This window comes from Puma concolor, chromosome D1 (assembly GCF_028749965.1).
Source record: "Puma concolor isolate L17-30 chromosome D1, mPumCon1.1.hap2, whole genome shotgun sequence".
Taxonomy (NCBI): Eukaryota; Metazoa; Chordata; class Mammalia; order Carnivora; family Felidae; genus Puma; species Puma concolor.
In genome coordinates, this window is record NC_141676.1 from 8,904,261 (window position 1) to 8,931,130 (window position 26,870).

Sequence of the window (26,870 nt, forward strand, 5' to 3'; positions counted from 1 at the left end):
GAAAATGACTCCTCAGGAAGGCTTGTGCCTATGAATAGTTAGGGGATGTGTCCTTGGAATGCTCAGTTCAAGAAATACATGTATTTTTATTTATTTTGAGAGCGCAAGTGGGACGGGGGCAGAGAGAGGGAGAGAATCCCAAGCAGGCCACACTGTCAGCCCAGAGCCCATGGCAGGGCTCAAACCACCAACTGTGAGATCACGACTTGAGCCAAAGTTGGACGCTTAACCATCAAGAACTATTTCCAATTTTTTGGGAGGTGGCCCACTGCCTTGCACCCCACTCCCTACTCCCCCCTACCCTGCCCCCTGTTGTCACCTGTTTAAGAAATGGTCAGAGGAAACAGTACAGATCTAGAAGGGGCAGCATACTGCATCATGGCAATTTCGCAGTTTTTGCCAACCTTGGTTACTTGTCTGTAAACTGGGGACAATACCACCTATGTCAGGATTCTAGTGAGGAATGCATGACAGACACCCAGAGCACAGGCCTGGCACGTGAGAAGTCCCAGATTTCATTCATTCGTGTGACGAGTGTTTGTTAAACTGTTACTGGGTGCTGTGACTGATAAATGAATGAATGAAAATAAGGAGGAAATCTAGACACAGGGACGGGCGTTCAAGGGGAAGGTTTCAACGTCGCTCCCACCAGGCTTCTGACTGCCCGCCACGCGAGCGCGACACGCCGGATGTGACGTCACCCACTCCCGTGGTTCCCAGAACTAGGCTGTGGGACCGGAAATTAACCCGGGGGGCGGTGTGCAGACTGACCGGAAGTGGGCACGGGCGGGCGCTGTCGGCCCCAGCTCCCGGGAGCCGGTGGAGAGGAGCGTGAGGAAGGCGGGACGCGGGGCGGGGCCGCTGCAGGGGCGGGGTCTGCAGGCTGGCGGGTGGGGGGCGGGGACCCCTCGTGTCCCCGGGACCCCGCCTGCCCGGGCGCCGGCGGCGGCACGGCCATGAAGCTGAAGCTGAAGAACGTGTTTCTCGCCTACTTCCTGGTGTCGATCGCCGGCCTCCTCTACGCGCTGGTGCAGCTCGGTGAGCGGGGCGGGGCGGGGGTGCGGCGGGCCCGTCCGAGGGCGCCAGCCGCCTTGCATCCCGCCCTGGGGATGAGCCCCCGCGCAGACACCATTCAGCCGGCTCGGCCCTCCGACAGCCCTCTGCGGCCGCCGGGCGCACTCCCCTCTCTAGAACGCACCGCGGCTTCCCACCGCACCTCGGATGAGATGCAGACTCCTTCCCAGAGTCCGCAAGGCCCCGCATGATCTGTTGCCGTCCTCCTTTCCAACCCCATTTCCTTCCCCGCTCGCTCGCTCTGCTCCGGCCACACAAGCTGCATGACAGTTTCTCGAAAAGCCCACGCTCATTGCTGCCTCAAGCTCTTAACCTGTTCCTTCTGGCTGCAGTGCTTTTCTCCCAGCTCTTTCCTGGCCGCCTCTTTCTCATCCTTCAGGTCTCAGCTCAAATGTCACCGCCTCAGAGAGGCCTTCCCTGACCACCTTAGCTAGATTAACTCTTCTTTTTTCTGGATTCTCTTTTATTCTCTATCTTAAATGTTTCCTTCGTGGCCCTTATCACAATTTGTAATGATTTTACTAATGTGTTTCTTTGCTCAGTGTCTGCCTCCTCCACTAAACTGAAAGCTCCGCGAAGGCAGGGACCATGTCTGCTTTACTCCCTGCTGTATCCCCAGCACCTAAGGCTGTGCCTTCTACGAGGAGCATTCAATAAATATTTATCCAATAACGGAATTGAATTTTATGAGTCTTTGGTTACATAGCCAAGGGAACAGATTGAATGTTGCCTCTTACTCGGAGATTTAGAGACCAGGCTTTGATCCTCAGGTATTTAAAAGACTGCCCTGTTTCAGGAGATTGACTTCTTTATGGCTCCAGAAGGCAACATTAGGACCAGCAGGTAGAGGAGGCAGATGATCAGCTCGATATCGGAATGAAAGCTGCAACAGATGGAATGTATTGAAGTTGGAGAGGGCTGCTGATTGAGACCACCAGGGATGTAGAAGAGGCTGTCGGGGAAGTTGTCAGGAGATGACTGCACTGGCTAGGAGTTGAATGAGAAGGTTATGCCCCTCTGGGATGCTCAACGTGCTGTGTGTGGTTCTCTGCCCCCATCCCTGCTTCCTGGGACCAGGCCAGCCATGTGACTGCCTCCCTCCCCTGCGGGCAGCAGCAGAACAGCTTCGGCAGAAGGATCTGAGGATTTCCCAGCTGCAGGCTGATCTCCGTCGCCCACCCCCTGCCCCTGCCCAGCCCCCCGAACCTGAGGCCCTGCCTACTATCTATGTTGTTACCCCCACCTACGCCAGGTACGGGCTCTGGTACGCCCAGGAGGCCTGGCACTGGCCAGGAGGTGGGGGTTGGGGAGGAGTCTGGGGAGTCACCAGGCCAGGGGGTGTTTCTCAAACTAGGGCATGCCAAGTGACAGGATAAATGAGCCACATCTTTCCTCAAAGGTGTGTGAGAAAATGGTTGTCTTTCCATTGAAATGGACAGGGGTACACTGTGAAATCGAATACACAGCTCCTGCCAAAGTTTAAGATAGAGCCATATAGTTTCAAAGAAACGTTGAGCTTGCCCGAGTTCACTCTCTCTCAGGGATCCTTTGGGGAGAAAGCTTGAGCTCCCCTGACTCAATTGAAATAGAAAAGGCCTTGGCCTTATGTCACACCAGTTACGCCAGCTGTGATTTACAGTGTGTTTACTCTCTACCAGGCACTGTGCTAAGGGCTGTCCTTTTTTTTTTTTTTTAATTTTTAATGTTTATTTATTTCTGAGACAGAGAGAGACAGAGCATGAGTGGGGGAAGGGCAGAGAGAGAGAGAGGGAGACACAGAATCCGAAGCAGGCTCCAGGCTCTGAGCTGTCAGCGCAGGGTCCAACGCGGGGCTCGAACTCACAAACCGTGAGATCATGACCTGAGCCGAAGTCAGTCCCTCAACCGACTGAGCCACCCAGGCACTCCTACTTTTTTTTTTTTTTTATTAAAATATAGCTTTATTATTGATACAAACCAACTGGGGAACATGGTTTTGGGTCTGTCGCTAAAGAGCCTACTAACTCCTCCCTGGAATCAGATGGCTGACCCATCTAGGCACAGCCAGCTGTCAACCCCGTCCCCTTACACACATGCAGCACCAACCCTGGGACGGACAGACTGATCTGAAGGATCAAGAAGCCTAGAAGGATAAACTGGGCCACACCTTCCCAGTTTCTTGTCTAAACTCTGGAAAATTCCCTGGAGAGGAAGGAGGCAAAGGACTCCTCTAAACACCTCTATCTGGAAACCCAAGCACATGAGGAAGAGGACCTGGTCCTAAGGGTATTTTAGAAAGTCATTATAATTTAATCTTCAAGATGACATTGTTGTAAAGTACTGTTCATCCCATTTGATAGCAGAGGAAACAGGTTTGGGGAGACCTGACCCATTTCCCCCCAGTGTCTTAGCTAATAAGTAACAGAACTGGCATTCAAACCCAGAGCTGTCTGATTCCAAAGCCTGTGCCCCTTAACTTGTAGTCTCCCACAGCCAGAGCCCTTGGGTTGAGGCAAGTGACAGACACGGGCTGTACGAACAGGGGAGGTGAATGAATGCAGTGTGAAATTGACAAGCGAGAAAAGGAGTTTGGATATTGGCTGGGGAAAGACCATGGGGGATACTAGAAGGGGCTCAGGAGAAGCTATGCATACTGGCTGGAGTGAGTAAACGGTGCCCACCCCTCGCCCTCCTCTTCATCTCTTCCCCTGCAGGCTGGTGCAAAAAGCAGAGCTTGTGCGGCTGTCCCAGACGCTGAGCCTGGTGCCCCGGCTGCACTGGCTGCTGGTGGAGGATGCTGAAGGCCCCACCCCATTGGTCTCTGGGCTGCTGGCGGCCTCGGGCCTCCTCTTCACGCACCTGGCAGTCCTCACCCCCAAGGCCCAGCGGCTCAGGGAGGGTGAGCCAGGCTGGGTTCGGCCCCGTGGTGTAGAACAACGGAACAGGGCCCTGGACTGGCTCCGGAGAGGAGGGGGCGCCGTCGGGGGAGAGAAGGACCCCCCCCCAGCCGGCACCCGGGGAGTCGTATACTTTGCTGATGATGACAACACCTACAGCCGGGAGCTCTTTGAAGAGGTGAGCACCGGAGGTGGAGGTGGGGGGGGGGGGGGATCGGAGGTGGAGGTGGGGGGGGGATCGGGAGAGAGGCCAGGCGGGGCCAGCTTTGCCTGTTGCCCTGGTTACCAGTGTTGCTCTAGGCTTCTGTGTGAGGAGGGGGAGCAGTGGGCCAGAGTGACCCCAGCGGTCCTTCCTGCTGCTCCCTTGTCCCTGGGCCACCCCGTGTCTGTTTCGTCTCTTCTGACCTCTCATAGATGCGCTGGACCCGTGGTGTCTCAGTGTGGCCTGTGGGGCTGGTAGGCGGCCTGCGATTTGAGGGTCCTCGGGTACAGGATGGCCGGGTTGTGGGCTTCCACACGGCATGGGAGCCCAACAGGCCCTTTCCAGTGGATATGGCAGGATTCGCTGTTGCCCTGCCCTTGCTGTTGGCAAAGCCCAATGCCCAGTTTGATGCTACTGCTCCCCGGGGCCACCTGGAAAGCAGTCTCCTGAGCCACCTCGTGGATCCCAGGGACCTGGAGCCGCGAGCTGCTAACTGCACTCGGGTAAGGGATGAAGGTGGGCAGAACTCCGGCTTTGGGATACGGCAAGGTGTTGGGGGGAAAGTGGAGTAAGGCCTTGGGGAGGAGGATCACAGGGTGGGTGTTTGGACCACGAGGGACCTTCCAGGGCCCGGACTCAACCTTGCCGACAGCACTACTGCAGGGGAAGCGGGGAGCCAGGGAAGGAAAGTGGTCCCCTGGGCACCCATGTAGCACAGAGCGGGTGAGGGGCCTCTATTTTAGAGGCACTAAAGCCTCCTGCCATTCACGCTTTGGAGCCAACGCTGTGTGTGTAGAGGGGGTGAGTGGGTCCACTCTACACAGAGGGCCCAGTTCTAACCGAAAGCCTCCTGGGACAGGTTCTGGTGTGGCATACGCGGACGGAGAAGCCCAAGATGAAGCAGGAGGAGCAGTTGCAGCGGCAGGGCCGAGGCTCAGACCCAGCTGTCGAGGTGTGATGGCAGGCCCCACCCTGACTACCACCTCCTCAGGCACAGACCTGGTGGACTGGGCCCCTGGCCTGCCCAGGATCCGGTTTTCCTAGTCCTGACCCCTCAGAGCCGGGGCGGTGGCCCCTCTGCCCCCTCAGCCCCAGGGCATGGCCCAGCTGCTTCGCCCCTCCCCCAGCCTGCCATGTGGCACTGCCCACAGGCTGGGGACAAGCAGCCCTTGTATTGAGCCAGGTCAGCCCTGTCTGGGGCGGAGCAGAAGGACAGGCACTCAGGAGGGAGGGCTGCTGAGCAACCGGGCAACTCACTGGGGCTGGGCATGCCCTGGGGGGCTGGAGGAGCTGGGCTGGACCCTCCCTACCTGAGCATGCTGACCCCCTCTCCTACCTCCAGAATAAAAGATCTCAAGCTGGAGGGGCCTGTGGTTTCCTTCATTCCACACATTCTGGCTCTTGCATTTAAGATCCTTCCCGGAGTCGAAACCCAGGAGTCCTGGCTTCTCTATCAGACAGAAATCAATTCTCCCAGGGCCCCCCAACCCCCTTGAAAGGAAGATCGGTGGCTTCAGTGCAAAAAGCTTTATTGAGTCTCTGTGCCAGGAGCAGTCGCCAGCCCTTCCCGTGTCGCTTTCCCATCACCCTGTGTTTTCTCTGTTCCCCGCTGGTTCCAGCCGCAGGGGCTAAGCCCCGGCCACCTAGTTTTCCTGCCGCCCCCAGTCCGGCTCGGTGACTATCCTTAACCCCTCTAATCCCAGGGACCCCCCCTCCCCCACCTGGAGCCTTGGTATGGAGTTGTGAGGTTTTCAGTGTTTGTCCATCCCTCCCCTTCCCCCCTCCCATTCCCCATCAGGCCACTAGGCCTCAGGTGGACCCTCCTTAGGAGGTGCCTCTTCCGGTGGGGTCTCCTCAGGTGCCGGCCTGTGAGCAACCCCTCCCTGTCGCCACGCTGTTTGCAGCATGTCCTTCAGCCCGCTGGGAAAGAGGTAGCCCTGGGTCTCTCCCTCCCCATCGATGACTCCTCCGAGCCCCTCCAGTGCTGTCTGCAGGTACCGCAGGCCCAGGAGCACCAGAGTCTGGGGGAAAAGCAAAGGGAAAGAGGTCAGTGGGGGTCCACCGCCCCAGGGGCCAGAGCTGGAGGCAGCGAGGAGGCCCAGGTGGAGGCAGCCCTCAGACACTTTGCTGACTCACCTGCAGCAGGAAGGTGACAGCCAGCATGCTGCCCAGCGTGCTCGCCAAACCCTGCAGGTGCCCCAGCAGCACCCCGTGGCATCCTTGCGCCCAGAGGTTTAGGTTGGGCTGACGGGGATCAAAGAGCGGGTGGGCATGGGGGTCTGAGAGCCGGCTTTGCAGGCAAGGTCTGGGTGAGTGGGGGTTGCAGCAGGAGAAAGGGACACCGTCGATCAGATACAGGCCCTCCACGTTGCTCTGGATGCGGCTGCAAAGGGAGGGGGCAGGGGAGTTAGGGCGTCTGGAAGTCGAGATCTGGAGGAAAGGCTGCCGGGCACAAGAATGGAGAAGGGAAACAGAAGGAAAAAGACCTTCACTGACTGGTTTGCTGTGTGCCAGGCGTGCATAATTCATTTATCCTCACAATAAGTCTGTAAGATAGGTCCCATTAGCTCCATTCTACAAATGAGGAAATGGGCCCAGAGCTGTTTGGTAACATGCCCTGGGTCACACACCTGATAGAATAGCAGATCTGTAACCCATTCTCTGGATCACTAGGCTCTATTTACTTCCTATCTGGGTAAGGTGGGTTTCAAGGGATGGGGAGGAGGAAAAGGAGGGGAAGGAGGCCAGGAGGAGGGGGGCGGGGGAATAAGACACTCACTCCACCACGTCCTGGTCATTGGGATCCAAGTAACGGCTGCTGACCCACTGGACCCCAAACCAATCCTTGTACCCGTGGCGCCCGCAGCAGTGGTGCCTCAGCTGCAGCTCATCCAACAGCCGTTTGGCATGACAGTTTCCGGGCACCTCTGTGTCTTTGTAGTGAACCAAGGCAGTCCCCAGGCCCTCCTCCAGCCCTGTGTCCAGACTCCCAGGTAAAGCCAGGGCCAGTCCCAGGGCCAGGACCAGAAGACCCCCGCCCCCAGCAGTGCCAACCACGAGCAGCGGGCCTAGGACCTTCCGCCAGGGAGGGTATTGAGCTGCGTCCAGACTGGCCCTGCTGGTCCCTGCACCCACCAGTCCTGTGCCCAAAGCCACCGCACCAGCTGCCAGGGCAACCCGGGGCAGGGCAGCAAATGGGCAGGAGGGAGCCAAGAAAGTGCTGAGGTGCCACAGCTGGACCTGGAGGTGCCCGCTATAGAGGAGGGTGAGGCCACCGGCCAGCGCCAGCAGCCAGGAGAGGAGCCAGAGCCCCTGTGCCAGACGGATGCGGGGCTGGAGGGGCAGCACCAGGGGCAACACCGGCGCCATCTCCCATCTCTGCCCAAGGGAAAGCAGAGCTCTCAGGGACTAGGGTTGGCCGGCGCAGGGTGCTGAGTCAGCCCAGCCCGGCTTGAGCTGGGCTAATGCCATCCTGACCCCAATACCCTGGGAATCCTCCCACCCCCATCCTTAATAACCCGCTGCCCTGGCCCCTGCAGCCCCAATTCGAGATGCCTTGGCCTTGCCCCTTAGGAAAAGCCCCGCCCCCGGGCTAAGGGCCCATTTCATGACCCCGCCCCTGCCCCCTCGCGGAAGTGGGGAGGGGCCGGTCGGCTCTGCCCCTAGGGGCTAGGGGCAGGGACTCCGGGACCAGAGAAGACCCCAGGGATTCAGGGGGCGGGGATCCCGGAAGGGCCTGGAGGGCGGAGGCCCAGAGGGGGTCCGGGGGTCAGCGGGTTAGCCCTGCCCGGGGACTGAGCCGCGAGGTCCGGACAGGGAGGGGTTACCAGGCGGCCCGGCCCCCCCCACCTCGTCCCGCCCCCCCTCCCGCGCTTCCTGGCGGCTCCGCGTCCGGCGCCTGTTTGTGCCGCGGCGCTGGGGCCCCGGACGGCCCCGCCACCCCACCCCCGGGAGCCGAGAGAGGCCCCGGGAGAGTCCGAGGCCCCGGCGGGTCCTGGAGCCTGCCGCCCCCGCTCCACAGCGCCCCCTCCAGGCCCTTTCCCCGCGCCCGACAGCGCCCCCGGGGGGTGGCACGGCACCCTTGCGCGCGCGCCCCGGGGTGCTTCCCCTTCCCCTCTCCCTGGCCATGGCCCCGGCGGCTTAGAAGCCTCCTCCGCCGCCGCCGCTCGGAGCAAGCCGGGGGCCGGATGGACGGGGCCGGGGGGCCCGGTGAGTACGGGGCGGGGCGGGCGGCGTGCCCCTTCCCGGAGCGCCGGCCGGTCGGCCGCTGCCAGTGCCCGACGGCTGTCTGGCGGCGTCCCCGCGTGCTCCTCGGCCTCAGGGGTTCTGAGCATCCTCCACTGTTCCTCAGGTCGCTCTCCCTAGTTATTTGGATCTCCTACTGTCATTTCGAACTTCCTCAACGTCATCCTATTCCCCATGTTATTCTGGGCCCCTCGATGTTTCTCTGCCCCCTATGTTATTCCGGGCCTCTTCTCATGGTATTTCGGGTCGTTTTACTTCGGACCCGTTACCCTGGGACCTTCACTATGACTCCGTCTCCACTGATACCCTCTCCTGTCATTCTCGATCTCTCCTCCTGATCCTGTGAGCCCTCAGATGACTGTACTCTTCGGGGCGCCCTCTTCTTTTCGCGCCCCCTTCTCAGTTTCTCTGCCTGCCTTGGAGACCTGAGCTTTGCTCTGGGGTGGGCCGTCATCCCGCGCCGGCGCTGCGCCTCCCTCTGTGGTTCCCACGTTCCTGGGCAGTACTCCATATTTTCCCCCTGGTACTCCATGGTACTCCCTGTCTTTGCGGAGGTTGAGACAGCAGCAGGAAGGCAGCCTTGCCAGGCTCCTCGCCTGCCCTGCCAGAAGGAGGCCCTTGATTCTCTACCACCCGCCTCCTCCCCTCCGGGCCAGCCTCCAAGCCCGGGGCTGCTTGAAAGGGGGTAGTCCTATCGGACGAATGCAAGGTCGGAGGGAAGTCAGAATCCCCTCAACCCTTTTCTTCAGGTGGTGGGTACATTCTGAGTGCTTCTTGCCCTTTTCCCAGGTGAGGGCCCTGCTCAGGAGGCCCTGCAGTCCTTGAGCCGGCGGCTTCAGGTGCAGGAGAAGGAGATGGAGCTGGTTAAGGCGGCCCTGGCAGAAGCCCTCCGCCTGCTGCGGCTGCAGGCGCCCCCGAACTCCCTGCAGGACCCTGGCGCCCCAGCTCCTACAAGGGACAGGTAGGCAGGTTGTCACGCCCTCTTCTTCCGAGGGCCTCTGGGGGCATCAGGTTGACTCACTGTCTCCCCAGCAGCCCTGCAGCCCCCCCAGGACTGCCACCCACGTGCAGCCCCTCCTTGGTGAGCCGGGGCACCCAGACGGAGACAGAGGTTGAGATGCAGCCGTCCCCTGGACCCCCTGGCCTGAGCAATGGGCCCCCAGCCCCACAGGGGGGCAGTGAAGAGCCTAGTGGGACCCAGTCTGAAGGAGGGGGCAGCAGCAGCAGTGGTTCCCCTGGCCCCCCAGGGATCCTCAGGCTTGTGCAGCCCCCACAGCGCGCTGACACGTAAGTGTCCTGTGGCAGGGGCCAGGAGGGCCGGCGGAGGGACTGGGAAGCGTGAGGAGAGGGAACGATCTTTACCAGCTCACTATGCTCCTATCAGGCCACGGAGAAATTCTTCCTCCTCCTCATCCCCCTCAGAGCGGCCTCGGCAGAAACTCTCCCGGAAGGCAGCTTCCTCGGCCAACCTGTTGTTGCGGTCAGGGAGCACAGAGAGGTGGGCGAGGCTCCCGCCACCCCCAACCCGCCCCACCCCACGCTCAGGCTCTTGACTTTCCACATCCCTCACCTCACTTCCCTGGGTGGGGTGGGGGGACCTCATCGCCCAACAGGAAGAAAGGAACAAGCCCCCCAGGGGCGCCTGCTGTGTACCCGGCACTGTGCTAAACCCTCGACCTCCTCCATCTCATTCAGTTCCCACGACACCCTTGGGGGGTAGGTGGTCTCATGCTGTTCATTGTCCAGGCGAGGAAGCACGCTCAGAGAGGGTAAGTCATTTGTCTCGGGTCACACAGCCAGAACTAGGATCTGAACCCTCCTCTCCCTGACTTCGGTTCCATCGTATCACCACATACCTTCCAGGATTCCGAGAGGTACCAAAAAGCTCTCGCGATTTTCCTGGATGACCGTTTTCGGAGTTTCCCCCCACTGCCCCTCACCGCCCCCCACCCCACCCCCAACCAGGCTTTATTTCTGCAGAACAAGGGGAAATTCTAGTGGCTGAACATAGTTGTCTCAGAGTCTGTACAGGCCCCAGGACACCTGAGTGTTCATTCTAGCCATGTCCTCAGTTTCCCCTGCATTCTCAGAAGAGAAGTCACTACGTTTTTGATCTAATGACAGCTATCTGTGGAATTCACCTGTTACTTTCCCCTTGAGAGATAAAGACTTTCTTGCTGACCTCCCAGATCCCTGAAAGGCAGGGCTGGTGTACATTCTGGATTCACTTTGGTCCCATTTTACCGATGGAGAAATGAAAAGGTCAACCAGAAGCCTGGTAGTCTAGAGGAAAGGGCTCCCCCCCGTCATGCTGCCGCACTGGCTCTTACAAGCTTTATGGCCTGAATCTTCTCATCTCTTACGTGGAGCTGAGAGTCCCCACCTACTCTGGGGCCCCAAATGCTCCGAATGCAAACTAAAAGCCTGCAGAGATGACTCTGTAGGTCTCTGGAGTAACCTCCTTTCTTGTGTCCTGCCCTTCCCCACTTAGGTCTTGGGACCTGACCCCATCCCTATGCTTTTCTCTCTTCCCAACAGCCGTGGGGGGAAAGACCCCCTCTCCAGCCCCGGGGGCCCTGGGTCTCGGAGAAGCAACTACAATTTGGGTACGTACAGAGGAGTGAATAACTTGGATGACAGTGTTAGGGTTTGGGCGACAGCCCTGAGAGCTATTTTGGGGGACCTGTGAGGTGTGGTGGGTAGAGTTCTGCTCTGGCTTTCCTGGAAGGGAGGCTGCAGGGTGGTGGTTGACACCCCCCTTTTCTCTGTAGAAGGCATCTCAGTGAAGATGTTCCTTCGCGGCCGCCCCATTACCATGTACATCCCGTCTGGCATCCGCAGCCTTGAGGAGCTGCCCAGCGGCCCACCCCCGGAGACCCTCAGCCTTGACTGGGTGTATCCTGCCCCCTCCAATCCCCCAGGAACCACCTTAACCATCTTGGGAACCCCCCCCTTCTTTATGGTTTCCCCCTGGACCTGCGGGATCAGGGAGCCCTCTGAATCCTCCCCTCCCATCCTCTGCCGATGGTGCTGCCAGCCAGAAGGTCTTCCGTTGCCCCCTCTTCCTCATTCTGCCCTTGATCTGACCCTTTCCTTGACTGTGATCCCCACTCCAGTTACGGGTACAGGGGTCGTGACTCCCGCTCTAATCTGTTTGTGCTGCGCTCTGGGGAGGTGGTCTACTTTATCGCCTGTGTGGTGGTGCTGTACCGGCCCGAGGGAGGCCCAGGGGGTCCTGGAGGTGGCGGCCAGCGACATTACCGGGGCCACACGGACTGTGTTCGATGGTGAGGGGCCTGGGACCTGGGAGTGGGCGGGCGGCTCTAGGCGTGGGGATGGTGGGCTTGGCAGGAGCAGGGTCTGGGTCGGTGTGGAGGAGCAGGAGAGTAGAGTCGCCTTGCTGCTCTGCAAGCATGGAGAAGGTGTCCTGAGGGGTCTTGAGAGACCGACCCCCTTCCCTAGAGTGTCTCCTCCCCCCACTTAGTCTGGCCGTCCACCCCGATGGTGTTCGTGTAGCCTCGGGACAGACAGCTGGAGTGGATAAAGATGGAAAGGTAAGACCAAAGCCCAACACCAGGCAGACAGGATGAAATTCCAGCCTGCCTTTCCTTCATAGCCCTGACCCCTTCTCCTCTCCCAGCCCCTGCAGCCTGTGGTTCACGTCTGGGACTCAGAGACACTGCTGAAGCTGCAGGAGATTGGACTGGGGGCCTTCGAGCGGGGCGTGGGAGCCCTGGCCTTTTCAGTTGCGGTGAGCTGACCCCAAAGCCTCTAGACCCCCATCTTCCTTGCCCAGGAACCTCATTCTTGCACTTCACCGGGAAGCCTCAGAAGTTCTGGCCTTCCTGAACCTGACTCCGCCGGTTCTCCTGAGAAAGGAGCAGGTGTCCCTTCTGCCCGCTCGACTTGTGATGGCAGCCCTTGCCTAATGACCATGAACCCACAGACTTCTAGGCCTCACTCGGCCCCTCCGATGTGTCCCCCATTCTCAGGATCAGGGTGCTTTTCTTTGTGTGGTGGATGATTCCAATGAGCACATGCTGTCCGTGTGGGACTGCAGCCGGGGCACAAAGCTGGCTGAGATCAAGGTGAGGAGTCCAGGCGGCCTGGCGGGGCACCGTGGTTAGGGACCTGGGGGCAGTGAAGTATAGAGAGCTGCAGACTTACCCATACATACGTTGACTTCCTTTCTGGCTGGGTCACCTGGAGGAAGCCCCCTAGCCTCTCTGAGGCTGTAAACGGGGATTTCAGAAGTTCTGGCTTCCTGAGGGATAATGTCTTAGCCATTAGGGTGGTTCTGGCATCGTGAGTGACAGGGAGGGGTGCCCTGAGGGGACCAGGGTCTGGGCCCAGAAGGAAGGCTTGTCCTCGGGTTTCAGGATATCAGCAGACCGGCTGTCAGGCTGCAAACTGAAGAGTCAAGTCAAGTGAAGGTGCTCAGGGCTTGGGGTGGCTGACTCTGGTATCTTCCCTTCAGAGTACAAATGACTCCGTCTTGGCCGTTGGCTTCAGCCCTCGCGACAGCAGCTGCATTGTCACCAGTGGGAAGTCGCATGTCCACTTCTGGAACTGGAGTGGAGGAGCGGGGGTTCCTGGGAACGGGACTCTCACCCGGAAACAGGGTGTCTTTGGGGTGAGGCGTGGATGGGTGTGGGGTCGGGGGGGGAGGACAGAGTGGAGATGGAAGTATTGGTCTGAATACCTTAGACCCTGGTACCACCCAGCTGGCAAGGGTCTGTGACTTTCAGTCTTTGGCCTTCCCTTTGATCTCTGCTCTCTCCCCTAGAAATACAAGAAACCCAAGTTTGTCCCTTGCTTTGTGTTCCTCCCGGATGGGGACATTCTTACTGGGGACTCAGAGGGGAACATTCTCACCTGGGGACGGAGCCTCTCAGATGCCAGGACCCCAGGCAGGGGTGGGGCCAAAGGTATGTGGTTGGGGGTGGCACCTGGGAAGTCTAGTATCCCAGAGGGTGTCTGTGGGAAACAGAGGATTTTCCTTTTTCTTTCTTTCTTTCTTTTTTTTTTTTTTAACCATGAATATTGATAGATCTCTGTGGACCCTCTAGAAAGGCCGGCTGGAAGGGTAGGGGCGACACGGCTGGGGCTTTGGAGTCTGCCAGATCCTGGGTTCAGACTCCAGTTTTGCCACTAGTTGTGTGGCCTTTAGGAAGTTACCTCACTTCTTTGAGGCTCGGTTGTTCAGTCTGTAAACTGGGTAAACTAATAGCTGAGGATCAGAGATCACATTCAGTAGGTGCTCAGCAGCTAGGAGTTATTATTGTGTCGTGACGGCCAAGGCTGCCTCTGTTCCCCACTTCCCTGTACCCCCACAGCATGACCCACTCGTGACTTTGCCAACAGAGACCTATGGGATTGTGGCCCAGGCCCATGCTCACGAAGGTTCCATCTTTGCCCTGTGTCTCCGGCGGGATGGGACTGTACTGAGTGGTGGCGGACGGGACCGCCGGCTGGTCCAGTGGGGGCCGGGATTGGTGGCTCTCCAGGAGGCTGAGGTGAGGGCTAGCCTGGGGTCGAAGGAGGGAGTGGGGAGAGGAATGGCCAGGGGGCCCCTGACTTCATGCCACCGTTCTGCAGATTCCTGAACACTTTGGGGCTGTGCGGGCCATTGCTGAGGGGCTGGGCTCCGAGCTGCTGGTGGGAACCACGAAGAATGCATTGCTGAGGGGAGATCTGGCGCAGGGCTTCTCCCCTGTAATCCAGGTTGGAGGGCCAAGGGCTCCAGGGAGGAGGGTGGGAAGTGCTACTGAGGAGGGGCAGAGGTAACAGCCCGTGATCTGCTGCAGGGTCACACGGATGAGCTCTGGGGACTCTGCACACATCCCTTCCAGAACCGTTTTCTCACCTGTGGCCACGACCGACAACTGTGCCTGTGGGATGGGGAGGGCCATGCGCTGGCCTGGAGCATTGACCTCAAGGTAGAGCCCCGTGTCCCTGGATCCCCAGTGCCACACCCACCATGGCTTCTGTGGACACCACTCCTTCCCCAGCATCCCTCTTCCTTCTCCCCAGGGGCAGCCACTTTGTACTGGTATGGCTGTGTTGGCTACCAAAATCTGCATTCTTCTGTGCAGATGCCTCCAGTGTCCCCTAGGCACTGTCCCCTCCCCCTTACCCCCAAACCCCCAGACCTCCCTTTGATCCAGCAACAAATGGTTAATCTCTGGCACAGCCTCCTAGCTCACTTCTGGTTGTTAAATATGTTGAGTATCACCTAGTTTAGGCTCCAGTGACACCCTGCCTCCACCCCAGGTCTACTGTCCCTCTCCTCCCTGTCTCATCCTTGGGAGGAGAAGGTTTTGGTGTTACCAACATGACGAGGTGTCTGTCCAGGAACCTTCACTAGAAAGGCATCTTCCTGAATTCACCTTCTCCCCCCTCCCAGGAGACTGGTCTCTGTGCTGACTTCCACCCCAGCGGGGCAGTTGTGGCCGTAGGACTGAACACAGGGAGGTGAGAGGAGCCAGGATTCCTGGGAGGGGAAAGCAGGAGCTTTGGGAAGGGCCCCTGGTAATGGGGTGGCAGGGGAGGAGTGTGGCTCGGGAGCCCCAACCGCACCTTCTCGTTTCTCAGTGCTTTTCTCTGCAGCCCAGGCCTCCCCTGCTCTGCTTGTGACAACTGTCATCACACCCAACCACTCTCCCCTCTGAGCCTGGGAGTGGCAGCTTAGGATAGAAAAGCTGTGGGGGATAGGAGGGACATGGGAGAGACTGACACAGGGAAGTGACAGGCTTACAGACTCCACAAGGTTCCTGTATTCTTTTCTTAGAGGCATCAGAAGCCCCTCACCCTTTCTCTCTCCTTAGCGTCTTCCGATTTCCTGGCATTAGAATGCAGCGGCAACCTGTCTACATCACAGCCTTTCTGTTGGCGTCTCTGACGCTCTCCAACTTGCCAACCCCCACGTTGCCCAGGATGGGTAACCTCACGCCTGCTTTCCACCCCCTCCCTTCCAGGTGGCTGGTTTTGGACACAGAGACCAGAGAGATCGTGTCTGATGTCACTGATGGCAATGAGCAGCTCTCAGTGGTCCGGTACAGCCCAGGTGGGAGCCACCCCCACCCTGGACCCAGACCTGTCCCTGGCCCTTCCCTCTCTGAGTGACTGTCTTTATAGATGGGTTGTACCTGGCCATCGGTTCCCATGACAACATGATCTACATCTATAGCGTTTCCAGTGAGGGTGCCAAGTCCAGCCGCTTTGGCCGCTGTGTGGTGAGGAAGCCGGGGTGGAGGGTGGGGCATTGCCATAGCAGGTAAACTGGAAGGGCTCTCATGCACTAAGGGGGACCTGGGGATGGGAAATGGTAGCTACATTTTTAGTCTCTTGACCCTTGCTCCCAGGGTCACTCCAGCTTCATCACTCACCTTGACTGGTCCAAAGATGGGAATTTCATCATGTCCAATTCTGGGGACTATGAGATCCTTTACTGTGAGTGGCTGTAGGGGAAAGCATGGGGAATGGGTAATCGGCTGGGTTTTGTTTCGGGCTGGGAGGCTCCTGGTTGGGAGGGGACGAAGAGTATGTAGGCAGCTCCAGGTAGAGATGGGGCTGAAGTGGAGTTGGAATTGTTCAGGTAGGAGAAATATTGTGAATTGAAAAACCCTACACAGTTTTACACCATGCCTTTCCCCACGAGGACTTGAGGGAGTCGAGGAATGTACTAGGACAAGATTGTTTAGGACAAGTTTCTCAGCAGGTGTGGAGGAATTGACTTAGCCAGGGAGGAAGAACTGATGAGAAGCTGTTAGGGGAACTTCAGAACTTCAGGATTCAGGAAGTGCATGGGGCTGGGTTTTGCCCTGGGCTGAGGGCTACCAAGGTGACCAGATCACATGCTATTACCTCAAGTTAGTCTTTCCAACCTACCCTTCCCGGTCAGTGGGTCGGTGGGTCGGTGTCTTGCCAACCGAGGGCAGGGGGAGAGCTGAGTTGGGTGGGTTCCCTCCCCCCAGGGGACGTGGCTGGAGGCTGCAAGCTGCTGAGGAATCGCTATGAGAGCCGAGACCGGGAGTGGGCCACCTACACCTGCGTGCTGGGCTTCCATGTCTATGGTGAGCAGGCCCTCTGAACCTTGCGGGGTGGGGTGGGGTGGGGTGTGCGGGGTAAGGTGGAGCCCGCACTGGGCTCGGAATGCTGGGCATGTGTCAGAGGGGTGGGTGTCAAGAAACCGGCAGATCCAGCCCAGGAGGCCCCTCTGGCCCTCAGTGGCTGCCGGGACCGGGAAGGATTGCCTGGAACGCGGCCGGTGGGCGGCCTCGGCTGCCTGACCGCCGGAAACGGTGCGGAGCCTGGGCCGTGGGTGGCCGCGGGGAGGAGGCCATACTGAGGCCGGCTGCTGTGCTAGGCGTGTGGCCAGACGGCTCGGATGGCACCGACATCAACTCCCTGTGCCGCTCCCACAACGAGCGAGTGGTGGCCGTGGCCGACGACTTCTGCAAAGTGCACCTGTTCCAGTACCCGTGCGCGCGCGCCAAGGTGAGGCCTCCAGGGGCCTCTGGGGCCGGGCGGGCGGGGGCCGGGTCCAGGGCTCCCCGGCCACCGCAGCTCGGTCTTCTTTCCCGCCCAGGCTCCGAGCCTCGTGTACGGCGGCCACGGCAGCCACGTGACCAGCGTCCGGTTCACGCACGACGACTCGCACCTCATCTCGCTGGGCGGCAAGGACGCCAGCATCTTCCAGTGGCGAGTGCTGGGCGCTGGGGGCGCGGGGCCGGCGCCCGCCACGCCCTCTCGAACCCCCTCCCTGTCCCCCGCCTCCTCTCTCGATGTCTGACCGCTGCCGGAGGGGAGCCACCGGCCCTGCGGCGCGGCCCCGCCCACCCGAAACCCCCAGGACCAGGGGCCGACTTTTCCTCGACTTCGAGACATTCCCGATCGCGCGTTTCCCTGGAGGGGGCGAACGGCACCCCCGCACACACTGTAGAGACCCGCTGGCTGAGCCGGGCAGCCCCAGCCTGGGCCCTGACTCCTGCCGCCTGCTGAGGGGCAATAAACCAAAAGCAAAGTCGCCTCCCAGTCCTTTTGTGGGGCGCGGCTGGGCGCCTCCGGGGCCCTGTGGGGGTGGCGATGAAGGAAAAGAGGAGTTTGGAAGGAGTAGGGGAGCGTAGGCCACTCATGCAAATAACAGGCAAAGCCGCTTGCAAATAACCCGGCGGAGCGCAAAGGCGCGCGAGTCTTTCCGCGGCCGCAGGCGGAGTTGAGGGGCTCCGGCGAGGAGAGAGTTAAGCCCAACACCTCTCCCGCCCTCGGAGGAGGGGCCGAGCTGCAACGGAAATAACCGAGCGCCGGGCCGCGGTTGGCCGGAGGGAGCCGAACCTTTTCCGGAAGTAGCCGATCTCTGGGGTCTCGCTCTCCGACCTGAGCCGAGCGCCGGGCCTTGTTCTCCGGATCGGCCGAAGGTGTTCCGGAAGGAGGCGAAACCCGAGGCGGGCAGGGCAAGCCTTCCCGGCGGCCGGCAGATCCCAACGTCTGGTGGGGCTCGGCGAGGGCGGGGAGAGTCAGAACCTGGCTCCGGTCCGGCGGGAGCCGAGCTTGTTCCGGAAGAGGCCGAGCGGACCGGCGCTGGCCTCGGCGTCCCGGGCGTGAGGCGGTAGCTGCGGCGGCGACAGCGCGGGCCGGGATGAACCGCGACGGCTGAGGCAGCGGAGGTGCCGGCTGCGCGGGCCCGACCGAGACTTCCGCGAAGCGCCAGCCCCGCGCTCGGGGCTTCGCCTCGAGCCGAGCCCTGCCCCCGCGAGCCTCCCGGACCCCTTTGTGCGGCCGGAGGCGGCGGCGGGAACGGCCATGGCGGCCAACATGTACCGGGTGGGGGGTGAGTACCGGGGGAAGGGGCTGCGGGGCCCGGGGCGGGAGAAGTCGGGGACCGGGGCTGGAGAGGCTCGGCACCCGGCAGCGCGGGGAGCCGCGTCCGGGGCGGCGTGGTCCCGAGCGCGGACCGGAACCGGAACCGGGAGCACGGGGAGCGAGGGTGCGGGGACGGCGACGCGGCCGGGCGCCGAGGCCCCCTGGAGAGCCTGCGGGCTGCCCCGACGGCACTCTCGGGGCTGCGTCTGGGGCCCCGGGTCGGAAGTGGGGCCTGGGAAAGTGGTGCGGAAGGAGCTGACAGGGCAGGCAGGGGGCACCAAGGACCGAGGCGTCCGCTCTGCCGCCTGAGCGGGACCGCCGGGAGGTTTCCTCTCCCCCGGGGCGTTATTGTGCGCCTGGGTTCGAAAAGGCGAGGGCACTAGAGCGAACAATTGCCGATGCCGGGGTGCAACTCCATCGCTGAATTGTGGGGACTGCAGGGGGACCCCCCTGTTTCTTGTCTCTTCGTTGAGGCTCACTTTTGAGAGAAAGATCTGATATTAGAACTCGGTGGTCAGGGGTGGTGGTGGCGGGGGGGAAATCCCTCATTTTCTCGTAGTCTCTCTACTTGCACATTTCAGCGTTCTCTCTACCTGGACCCTTATTCTTTTGGTCCCCTTAGGCCTCTTTTCTCTCTGACCCTGGTGCTCTGGCTTTCCCATCCCTCCTCTGATCTTCCCGGTGCTTCCCCACCCCCTCCTACAGATTACGTCTATTTTGAGAACTCTTCCAGCAATCCTTACCTGGTTAGACGGATTGAGGAGCTCAACAAGGTGAGTGGAGCATAGTCCCACCCCTGCCCCTTCGGGTACCTCCCTCCCTCCAGGGGGTCTTTTTTTTTTCTGAGGTCACTAACTTCAGATGGAAGAGAGAGAGATCCAGAGAAAAACCAGCCCTAATCCTAAGTGCCCATTCATATTCATTCATTCATTCATTTATTCATTCAGTGTATTCAGGAAAGGCTTTTGAGAGCTAGGTGGGAGCTTTCCTATTCCTTCTCTTGGGGGCTAAGGAAAGGGAAAGTCTAGGGGAAAAAAGTTTGGAAGTTGTCCTTAAATGTGAGTCTCTTTATTTGTAATTTCTTTGGGTGTCTGGGTGGCTCAGTGGGTTGAGGGTCCGACTCAATTTTGGCTCAGGTCATGATTCCAGGGTTGTGCGATGGAGACTTGAGTTGGGCTCCATGCTGAGCGTGGGGTCTGCTTGAGATTCTCATTCTCTCTCTCTCACCACCTCCCCTCTCTCTCTCTTAAAAAAAGAAAATTATATAAAAAAAAACAACAAAACCCTCATAGTTTCTTGGGTTTTTCTATTTACACCCCTTAGAAACTACTTCATGCTTAGTTTCTTCTTCATGTGTTTCCACTTTAAAACAACCCATTTTAACTGCAGTTTTCCCCCCCCTTAGACAGCAAATGGCAACGTGGAGGCAAAGGTTGTGTGCCTTTTCCGGCGAAGGGACATTTCTAGTAGCCTCAACAGCCTGGCTGATAGCAATGCCAGTGAGTGTCTTCGTACCCCCACCCCACCCCCACCCTCCCTGTCTCCCCCTTCCCATGATCTGAGGTCTGGGCATGTCCCTGCAGGTGTTTCCCCTGGTAGCATGCCCAAAGCCCGGGTGTGAGTTTGGGGGTGGGAAATGCCTGGTCTACAGAAGGAGGCCTGTTTTTACACGTTGGGGTTGGAAGCAGGGTGGAGAGACGATGATAAGGAAAGCCAGAATATGACTTGTGTGGGAGTGTGTGTATCTGAACGATAGGTGGAAAAGAGGTGATAGTATTTAAATAGGGGAGGAAGAAGAGCTGTAGAGAAGCAGGACCCTTGAGGGACGGTTTTGGGTACATTGGGACAATGGGTGGTGATTGTAAAGGTCAAGGTGAAGGGGAAGAGGTTGTACTTAGAAGCTTGCAGGACAGGGAAGCAGCCTAATTTTGTGGTCGCGAGGTAGCGAGAATACATTGAAAGGGCAGAATAGGAAGCTCGGAAAGTTATCTTTCCCTTTTTGCTCTTTCCCACCTCTTCCGTCCTTCTCCAATCCATTTTATATCTTTCCCTTTTGCCTTCTCTTCCTTCTCTTTATGATTTTATCTTCTTTAAAAAAAATTATCTTCTGTTTTCCTTAGTTGATCTTCCCTTTCCTGCTTTGGCTTTCTTTCCTCTTTCTCTTGTTCCACCTTCTTAAATTATTTTCCTTATTTCAGGCTGCTTTGAGCACGAAGGGGTTAACAAGGAGCTAGGCCTACCAAGTTCCCTGGCCCTCTGGGGTTTCCAGCCCCATCTGGCAGGGGCTGACCTTGGCCTTGTCCAATCAGAAGGGGTGGGGGGTGTGGTCCCCCCTTGCCTTAGCACAGGGTTTCGCACAGGGTTTCCGGAGCACACAGGCGAGGGGTGGAGCCCGCTGCACCCCCACCCCCCTTCTCCCTGAGGTTGGGAACAATGCACCAATGAGCCTGGGCCTGTGGCTCTCCTGCCCCCTCCCACTTTGGGTGGCACTCAGCCAAGTTAACCCTTCTCACCAGGGTTTCAGGGCAAGTCGCAGCTCCTGGGAAGGAAGGTGTTGGCACTGGCTTGGGAAATACTGTCCTCGGAAACCCCACAAACTTAGTAGTCAAGTGGACAGCGAAGGATTGTTACGGTTGCCTGATGTTTAAGAGCAAAGAGTCTCCTGAACTCTGAAAAGAAAAACTAGTAAACACAACCTTATGTGACAGTTGTTCACCATATTGGGTTTCTGAACCTCAGGCTGGTTTCGCAGGAGAGACAAGTGTGATGTTCCTGCTGGGCCTAGTGTGGGCAGATTTGTGCTTTATGAGTGGCATCTGAGCATTGGTACCTGGGTTTGGAATGGGTTTCTGTGGCATTCTTTGTACTCTCAGCAGCTTTTCCCAAGGCACTGGTGATGGGGAGCTGGGAGGACTGGAACAGCGGAGAGGGTTAGGAGGAGAGGGCTCAGTGGGAAAGCTGGTGGCTGTAGGTATAAACGGCAGATGCCTGGGGAATGTGAAAAAAAAACCAGCTGGGATAGGAAGTGTTTTCCCCGGGTCAAAGTTTCCAAGGTGGCTTCTTGCTGAATTAGTTTCTGACTTGACTTCTTCCTCCTTAATCTCCCAGGGGAGTTTGAGGAGGAATCAAAGCAGCCAGGGGTGTCAGAGCAGCAGCGACATCAACTGAAGCACCGGGAGCTTTTTCTTTCTCGGCAATTTGAATCGTTACCAGCCACCCACATAAGGTATAGGACAATCGGGGCCACTGGCCGGTGTGCACTTCTTTAGAAGATGGAGAGGAGGGGCGTGGTGGCATAATGGAAGTGCTGTGGAGAAGGAATGAGGAGCTTACCTAGGGTTTTCGGACCTCTCTCCTGTAGGGGGAAATGCAGCGTGACCCTCTTGAATGAGACCGACATCTTGAGCCAATACTTGGAAAAGGAGGTGAGAAAGAGGTGTGGGGGGGAAAGAAGGGGGGGAGTGGGTGTGCCCAGAAGGCCAGAGGAGAGTAGGACTGGAATGAGGTTCAGGTCCACAGACCGCCTGTCATGGGAACGCTGGATGTTCCCCACCGCCCGCTTACCTTTTCTTCCTGGCTCCAGGACTGCTTTTTTTACTCACTGGTGTTCGACCCCGTGCAGAAGACGCTTTTAGCCGATCAGGGGGAGATCCGAGTTGGTTGCAAATACCAAGCTGAGATCCCAGATCGTCTGGCAGAGGGTAAGCAACAGGACGGAGCGTGCGGCCCCTGAGTCATGTAACGTCGTAGTCGCTGTGAATGGCGTGCTGCGGAGTCATAGGCTCCACGGCCTTCACGGCTCTGTGCCATTGCCCTGACAAGCTGGGACCTTGGGAACCTGCAAGGGGCCAATGGGCACAGTCGGGAAGAAAAGTCCGAGAGTTGAGGTGGCTGATAGAATCCACGCCAGAGGCACGGGGGGAGCGAGGTGCTGTTGTGTCAAGGCACCTATTGTTCTCCTTTCCCTCTCCCTGATGTTGCCATTGCCCTGTTCCCCAGGAGAATCTGATAATCGGAACCAGCAGAAGATGGAGATGAAGGTCTGGGACCCGGACAACCCTCTCACAGACCGGCAGATTGATCAGTTTCTCGTGGTGGCCCGGTGAGGGGTGGGTGGACGGGCAAGACGGGCTGGGGGCGGTGTGGACACTCTGCATCGAATTCTCAGAGCTGGACTAGACTGGTTGTTTTGGCCTGCGTGGTTTTCCTTATCTGGCTTAGTTCCTCAGCTCACTCATGCTTTCTTGTCTCTCTCTTGACTTCTTAATATCTCCCGTAGGGCCGTGGGGACCTTCGCAAGAGCCCTAGATTGCAGCAGCTCCATTCGGCAGCCGAGCCTGCACATGAGTGCAGCTGCTGCCTCTCGAGATATCACGCTGGTGAGCAGAGGTTGCTGGGAAGTCGGGCAGGCTGGGCTCTGTGGGGACCTGCAGAGCCTGGGGACAGAGGAAGGGTCTCTGAGAAGCCCGGTGTGGAGGGTCTCAGGGCATCCGCATTGTTTCCCACCTTCCCGGTAGTTTCATGCCATGGATACGTTGCAGAGGAACGGCTACGACTTGGCTAAGGCCATGTCGACCCTGGTGCCCCAGGGAGGCCCAGTGCTGTGTCGGGACGAGATGGAGGAGTGGTCGGCCTCGGAGGCCATGCTGTTTGAGGAGGCCCTGGAGAAGTACGGCAAGGATTTCAATGATATTCGCCAGGATTTTGTAAGTGGACAGGGCTGGGAGGAGAGGTGGAAGAGACGGCAGGTGAGGGAACGGGGACCCGGAGCCAGATGCCAGCTCAGCTTCCTTCCCTCTGCCTCCTTAGCTGCCTTGGAAGTCACTCGCCAGCATAGTCCAGTTTTATTACATGTGGAAAACCACAGACCGCTATATTCAGCAGGTATGGGCTGGGCTGGGAAGGCTGGACCAGGGGCCTCCTGCTCACCCCTGCTTTTGAAGTTGATGACATCGTCCTGTGGAGGTGCTCTGATCCTTCTCTTTCTTCCTTTTTTCCCCTTCTTGCAGAAAAGATTGAAAGCTGCTGAAGCAGACAGCAAACTGAAACAAGTCTATATCCCCACCTAGTAAGTGTGGTAGGTGGGGGAGGCTGGCATGTTTTCTTTTTCTCCCTCCCCACCCTCCCCGCCCCCACACCCCCCCTCCCCAGCAACGCTTTTCTCAGTGACTGGTGGTGACCACGGCAGGAGTCAGGGTCAGAGGGTCAAATGATCGGGAGGAGGTGGACGTGGATTCTCTTTCTTGACCAGTTCCTGGTTTCTCCCCACACTGTTCCTGTCAGTACTAAGCCAAATCCTAACCAGATCATCTCTGTGGGCTCGAAACCTGGCATGAATGGGGCTGGATTCCAGAAGGGCCTGACTTGCGAGAGCTGCCACAGTGAGTTTCAGGGAGGGGCAGGGATGTTGAGGGGGGTGAGGTCTTCTCTGGGCCAAGGACCTAAGGGGCTCAGGTGGCATATTTGTCCCAGACTCCCCCTTTTCTCCATGTTCCTACAGCCACACAGTCTGCCCAGTGGTACGCCTGGGGCCCACCCAACATGCAGTGCCGCCTCTGTGCTTCCTGCTGGATCTACTGGAAGAAGTATGGGGGACTGAAGACCCCGACCCAGCTTGAGGGGGCTGCCCGGGGCACAACAGTAAGGACTAATGGGGAATAGGCAGGGGAGAGCAGTAAGCATAGTGATGTGAGCTTCAGGTGAAGGCCAGAACCTTAAAAGGTGGTTTGATGTGTGTGGGGTTGGGGAGGTGGTGCTTAGTGGTGGTTGGGGAGACGGGTGGGTGGGATGGTACTAAAAAGATCGGGTGGGAATAAACTGCTTTTTGCAGAGAATGAAGGAAACAAGGGAGCCTCAGTGCCCATCCGTGTTCTCTCTTTTTCCTATGTCTTTCTTCCAGGAGCCACACTCGAGGGGTCATTTGTCTCGACCTGAAGCCCAGAGTCTCTCCCCCTATACGACCAGCGCCAACCGGGCCAAGCTACTGGCTAAGAACAGGCAAACATTCCTGCTTCAGACCACAAAGCTGACCCGTCTTGCCAGACGCATGTGCAGGGACCTGTTACAGCCGAGGAGGGCTGCCCGACGACCCTATGCCCCTATCAATGCCAATGCCATCAAGGCAGAGTGTAAGGGCAGGAGCGGTGGGGCTAGTGGCAGGCCTGGGTGCTCTGGCCAGAAAGCAGAGCAGAGACCAGTGTTTCTCTGGCTGTGAAGGTTTAATGACCACAGGGACAGCAGGCCACAGCGGTTTGGTAGGAGATTAGATGTGGCTCCTGGCGGTAGGAGAGGCCTGAATAGTGAAGCCCCTTCAAAAGCTTTCATCTTTGCTCTCCAGGCTCCATTCGACTTCCTAAGGCTGCGAAAACTCCACTGAAGATTCACCCTCTGGTGCGGCTGCCCCTGGCAACTATTGTCAAAGATTTGGGTATGGGATGGGGAAACCAGACTGTGGGTATGGGATGGGGAACCAGTTAGATGGTTTCAGGGTCTCTGTCATCCTTTTACTATCATAGTCCAAAGAGATTTAGTTTAACCAACTGTACTCCTGTAGGTTAATAATGGTTTTCATAGGCTGTCCAATATTACCATGGTGAGCTAAGGCCACATTCCTGTGGTAATTGCCAGACTGCTTTTGGGGATGCCCAGGGAAGCTACATACAGAAGAGAAAACATGAAATTTCTCCAAGTTTTTTCCTGTTTTTTTTTCTTGGCAGTGGCCCAGGCACCTCTGAAACCAAAAACACCTCGGGGTACCAAGACACCGATCAACAGAAACCAGCTGACCCAGAACCGGGGTCTGGGGGGCATTATGGTGAAACGGGCCTATGAGACTGTGAGTTGACAGCTGGAGTGGGCCAGGCCGATTGGGTGGGCTTTTATTTCTGATAGGTATCTGTGAGCGCTCTCTCATTGTGCTGCCTGCGCCCACCCCTCCTCTCCAGATGTCAGGAGCCGGGGTCCCCTTCTCTGCCAATGGAAGGCCTCTGGCCTCAGGGATTCGTTCAAGCTCACAGCCAGCAGCCAAGCGTCAGAAACTAAACCCGGCTGATGCTCCCAATCCTGTGGTGTTTGTGGCCACAAAGGATACCAGGTAGGGAGCCCACCCGCCGTAGGAGGGGCTGAGAGGTTGATAACCCAGGTTGGTGGGTAAGGACAATAGGAATTCTGAACAAGACCAGCTCCAGAAGACTGGGCACGGGGTGGGGGTGCCAGGAAAGAATGGGCCAGAAGGCACACTATGGCATGGAATGGGGAAGGGGGTTTACCTTGAGGGTCCTAGCCTTCATTCCACTCTTCTTTTCCTGGCCAGGGCCCTGCGGAAGGCTCTGACCCATCTGGAAATGCGGCGAGCTGCTCGCCGGCCCAATTTGCCCCTGAAGGTGAAGCCACCACTGATTGCAGTGCGGCCCCCGGTCCCACTATCTGCACCGTCACATCCTGCCAGCACCAATGAGCCTATTGTCCTGGAGGATTGAGCGTCTGCGGGGAGGGAGGGAGGTGGGCTGAAAGCTAGAGGGTGGGTGCCCAGGGCACCCACCCTCCCTTCCCTCTAGTATCAAAGGGAATGAGGAGTGAGGGAGGGAGGGAGCAAGTGTGTGTCCTTGGAGGGGTCGGGCGCCCTCTGGTGTTACCACTTGCGAGGCTCGTCCCCTTCCCATGCTTCTCCGTGCCCGGTGGTGGAGGACACACTGCAGGAACTTGGTCCATTGTGGGAACCTAGCCTGTTTTGGGGGGTAGGACCCACAGTTGTCTTGGACAGTTTTGGGGGGAGGGTTTTTTAATTTTTTAAAAATTTTGCCTCCCTTTTTGAAAGGGGATGGGGGAGGGGAAGAGTAAATTGATAGGAGGTGGTGGTACTTGGTTGGGGGAGGGGGGCGTGCACTGCCATGACTGCCATGTCTGTATCTTTTTTTTTTTTTTCTAATGGGGGTTTCTCTTCCTGTCCGGTGTCCGGACTTTCCTAATTGGAGTTTGAGGCCCCTAAGCTGGCATCAGCCCCAGCCCATGCTCTCTCTTTTCCTTCCCTCGCCTTGTCCCCTCTGCCTTTTGTACGCCAATTCTCAGAAATAAAGATCTTTTGTCCGTTTTTTTAACCTCGGATTCTGTAATTGGTTCTTATAGTAACAAATAAAAAGCTGTTTTCTTCAGCTTCTCCTGGCTCAGCTGTTCTCTGCCATGGGGGGGGGGGGGGCGGTGTCGTCAGTTGGAATAAAGGACAAAGGGATAAGAAAGACGATACAGATGGTGCTTGCCCTGGGAGCAGCTTTCTGAGATAGGCAGCATGGACAGGCAGACTGTTCCTGCTAGCTTTCTTGGGGGACCCAAACTGCTCCCCAGCTCCCTGTGGTGCTGGAACTCGAGCTCCATCTTGGTACAGATTCACTCAAAACAGAATCAGCTGACTCTCTGGTTGGTGGCTTCCACAGGAAGGGAGGCATGAAGGTGCTTTTTCTTCTATTTCCCAACCCTTAGCTCTCAGGAAATTCTGGGAGTTGCTGGAAGCCAGGGCAAGATGTAGCCTACCTTGGGGAGGGGGGGTGGTGGTGGGTACTGCAGTATCTTACCACCCAGCTCTGTGGTTTATTTGCACAAGTTGCCACTTCAAG

General features: G+C 58.1%; 4 protein-coding genes across 5 annotated transcripts; 3 read left to right on the forward strand and 1 right to left on the reverse strand.

Moving 5' to 3' along the window:
• The first annotated feature begins 798 nt into the window (after positions 1-798).
• B3GAT3 (beta-1,3-glucuronyltransferase 3) lies at positions 799-5,515 on the forward strand. Its single transcript, XM_086677174.1, has 5 exons — positions 799-1,038; positions 2,152-2,326; positions 3,768-4,128; positions 4,365-4,655; positions 5,012-5,515. The coding sequence occupies exons 1-5, from the start codon at positions 957-959 to the stop codon at positions 5,108-5,110; spliced, it is 1,008 nt and encodes a 335-aa protein (XP_086533300.1). The 5' UTR covers positions 799-956; the 3' UTR covers positions 5,111-5,515.
• A 149-nt stretch (positions 5,516-5,664) lies between these two features.
• Positions 5,665-7,721, reverse strand: ROM1 (retinal outer segment membrane protein 1). Its single transcript, XM_025915681.2, has 3 exons — positions 6,932-7,721; positions 6,289-6,535; positions 5,665-6,173 (listed from the first exon to the last, which is right to left on the reverse strand). Exons 1-3 carry the CDS (start codon positions 7,519-7,521, stop codon positions 5,955-5,957), a joined length of 1,056 nt encoding a protein of 351 aa, XP_025771466.2. The 5' UTR covers positions 7,522-7,721; the 3' UTR covers positions 5,665-5,954.
• Positions 7,722-7,977: 256 nt separating this feature from the next.
• On the forward strand, positions 7,978-17,427 carry EML3 (EMAP like 3). 2 transcript variants are annotated; one of them, XM_086677172.1, is made up of 22 exons: positions 7,978-8,361; positions 9,187-9,358; positions 9,430-9,684; positions 9,782-9,895; positions 10,936-11,003; positions 11,169-11,292; positions 11,514-11,684; positions 11,882-11,951; positions 12,038-12,148; positions 12,390-12,485; positions 12,875-13,030; positions 13,184-13,325; positions 13,762-13,913; positions 13,996-14,121; positions 14,205-14,336; positions 14,804-14,871; positions 15,375-15,463; positions 15,535-15,632; positions 15,762-15,849; positions 16,374-16,472; positions 16,766-16,896; positions 16,988-17,427. In XM_086677172.1, the coding sequence occupies exons 1-22, from the start codon at positions 8,340-8,342 to the stop codon at positions 17,189-17,191; spliced, it is 2,688 nt and encodes an 895-aa protein (XP_086533298.1). In that variant the 5' UTR covers positions 7,978-8,339; the 3' UTR covers positions 17,192-17,427. The 2 variants fall into 2 exon arrangements, with proteins under 2 accessions (XP_086533298.1, XP_025771491.1); XM_025915706.2 differs by having other exon boundaries at positions 9,433-9,684.
• A 287-nt stretch (positions 17,428-17,714) lies between these two features.
• MTA2 (metastasis associated 1 family member 2) lies at positions 17,715-26,416 on the forward strand. Its single transcript, XM_086677173.1, has 18 exons — positions 17,715-18,229; positions 18,967-19,034; positions 19,667-19,760; positions 21,370-21,487; positions 21,623-21,686; positions 21,845-21,962; positions 22,261-22,363; positions 22,541-22,640; positions 22,779-22,967; positions 23,071-23,145; positions 23,271-23,329; positions 23,545-23,642; positions 23,762-23,901; positions 24,161-24,389; positions 24,599-24,688; positions 24,978-25,096; positions 25,206-25,354; positions 25,574-26,416. The coding sequence occupies exons 1-18, from the start codon at positions 18,202-18,204 to the stop codon at positions 25,737-25,739; spliced, it is 2,007 nt and encodes a 668-aa protein (XP_086533299.1). The 5' UTR covers positions 17,715-18,201; the 3' UTR covers positions 25,740-26,416.
• Positions 26,417-26,870: the final 454 nt, after the last annotated feature.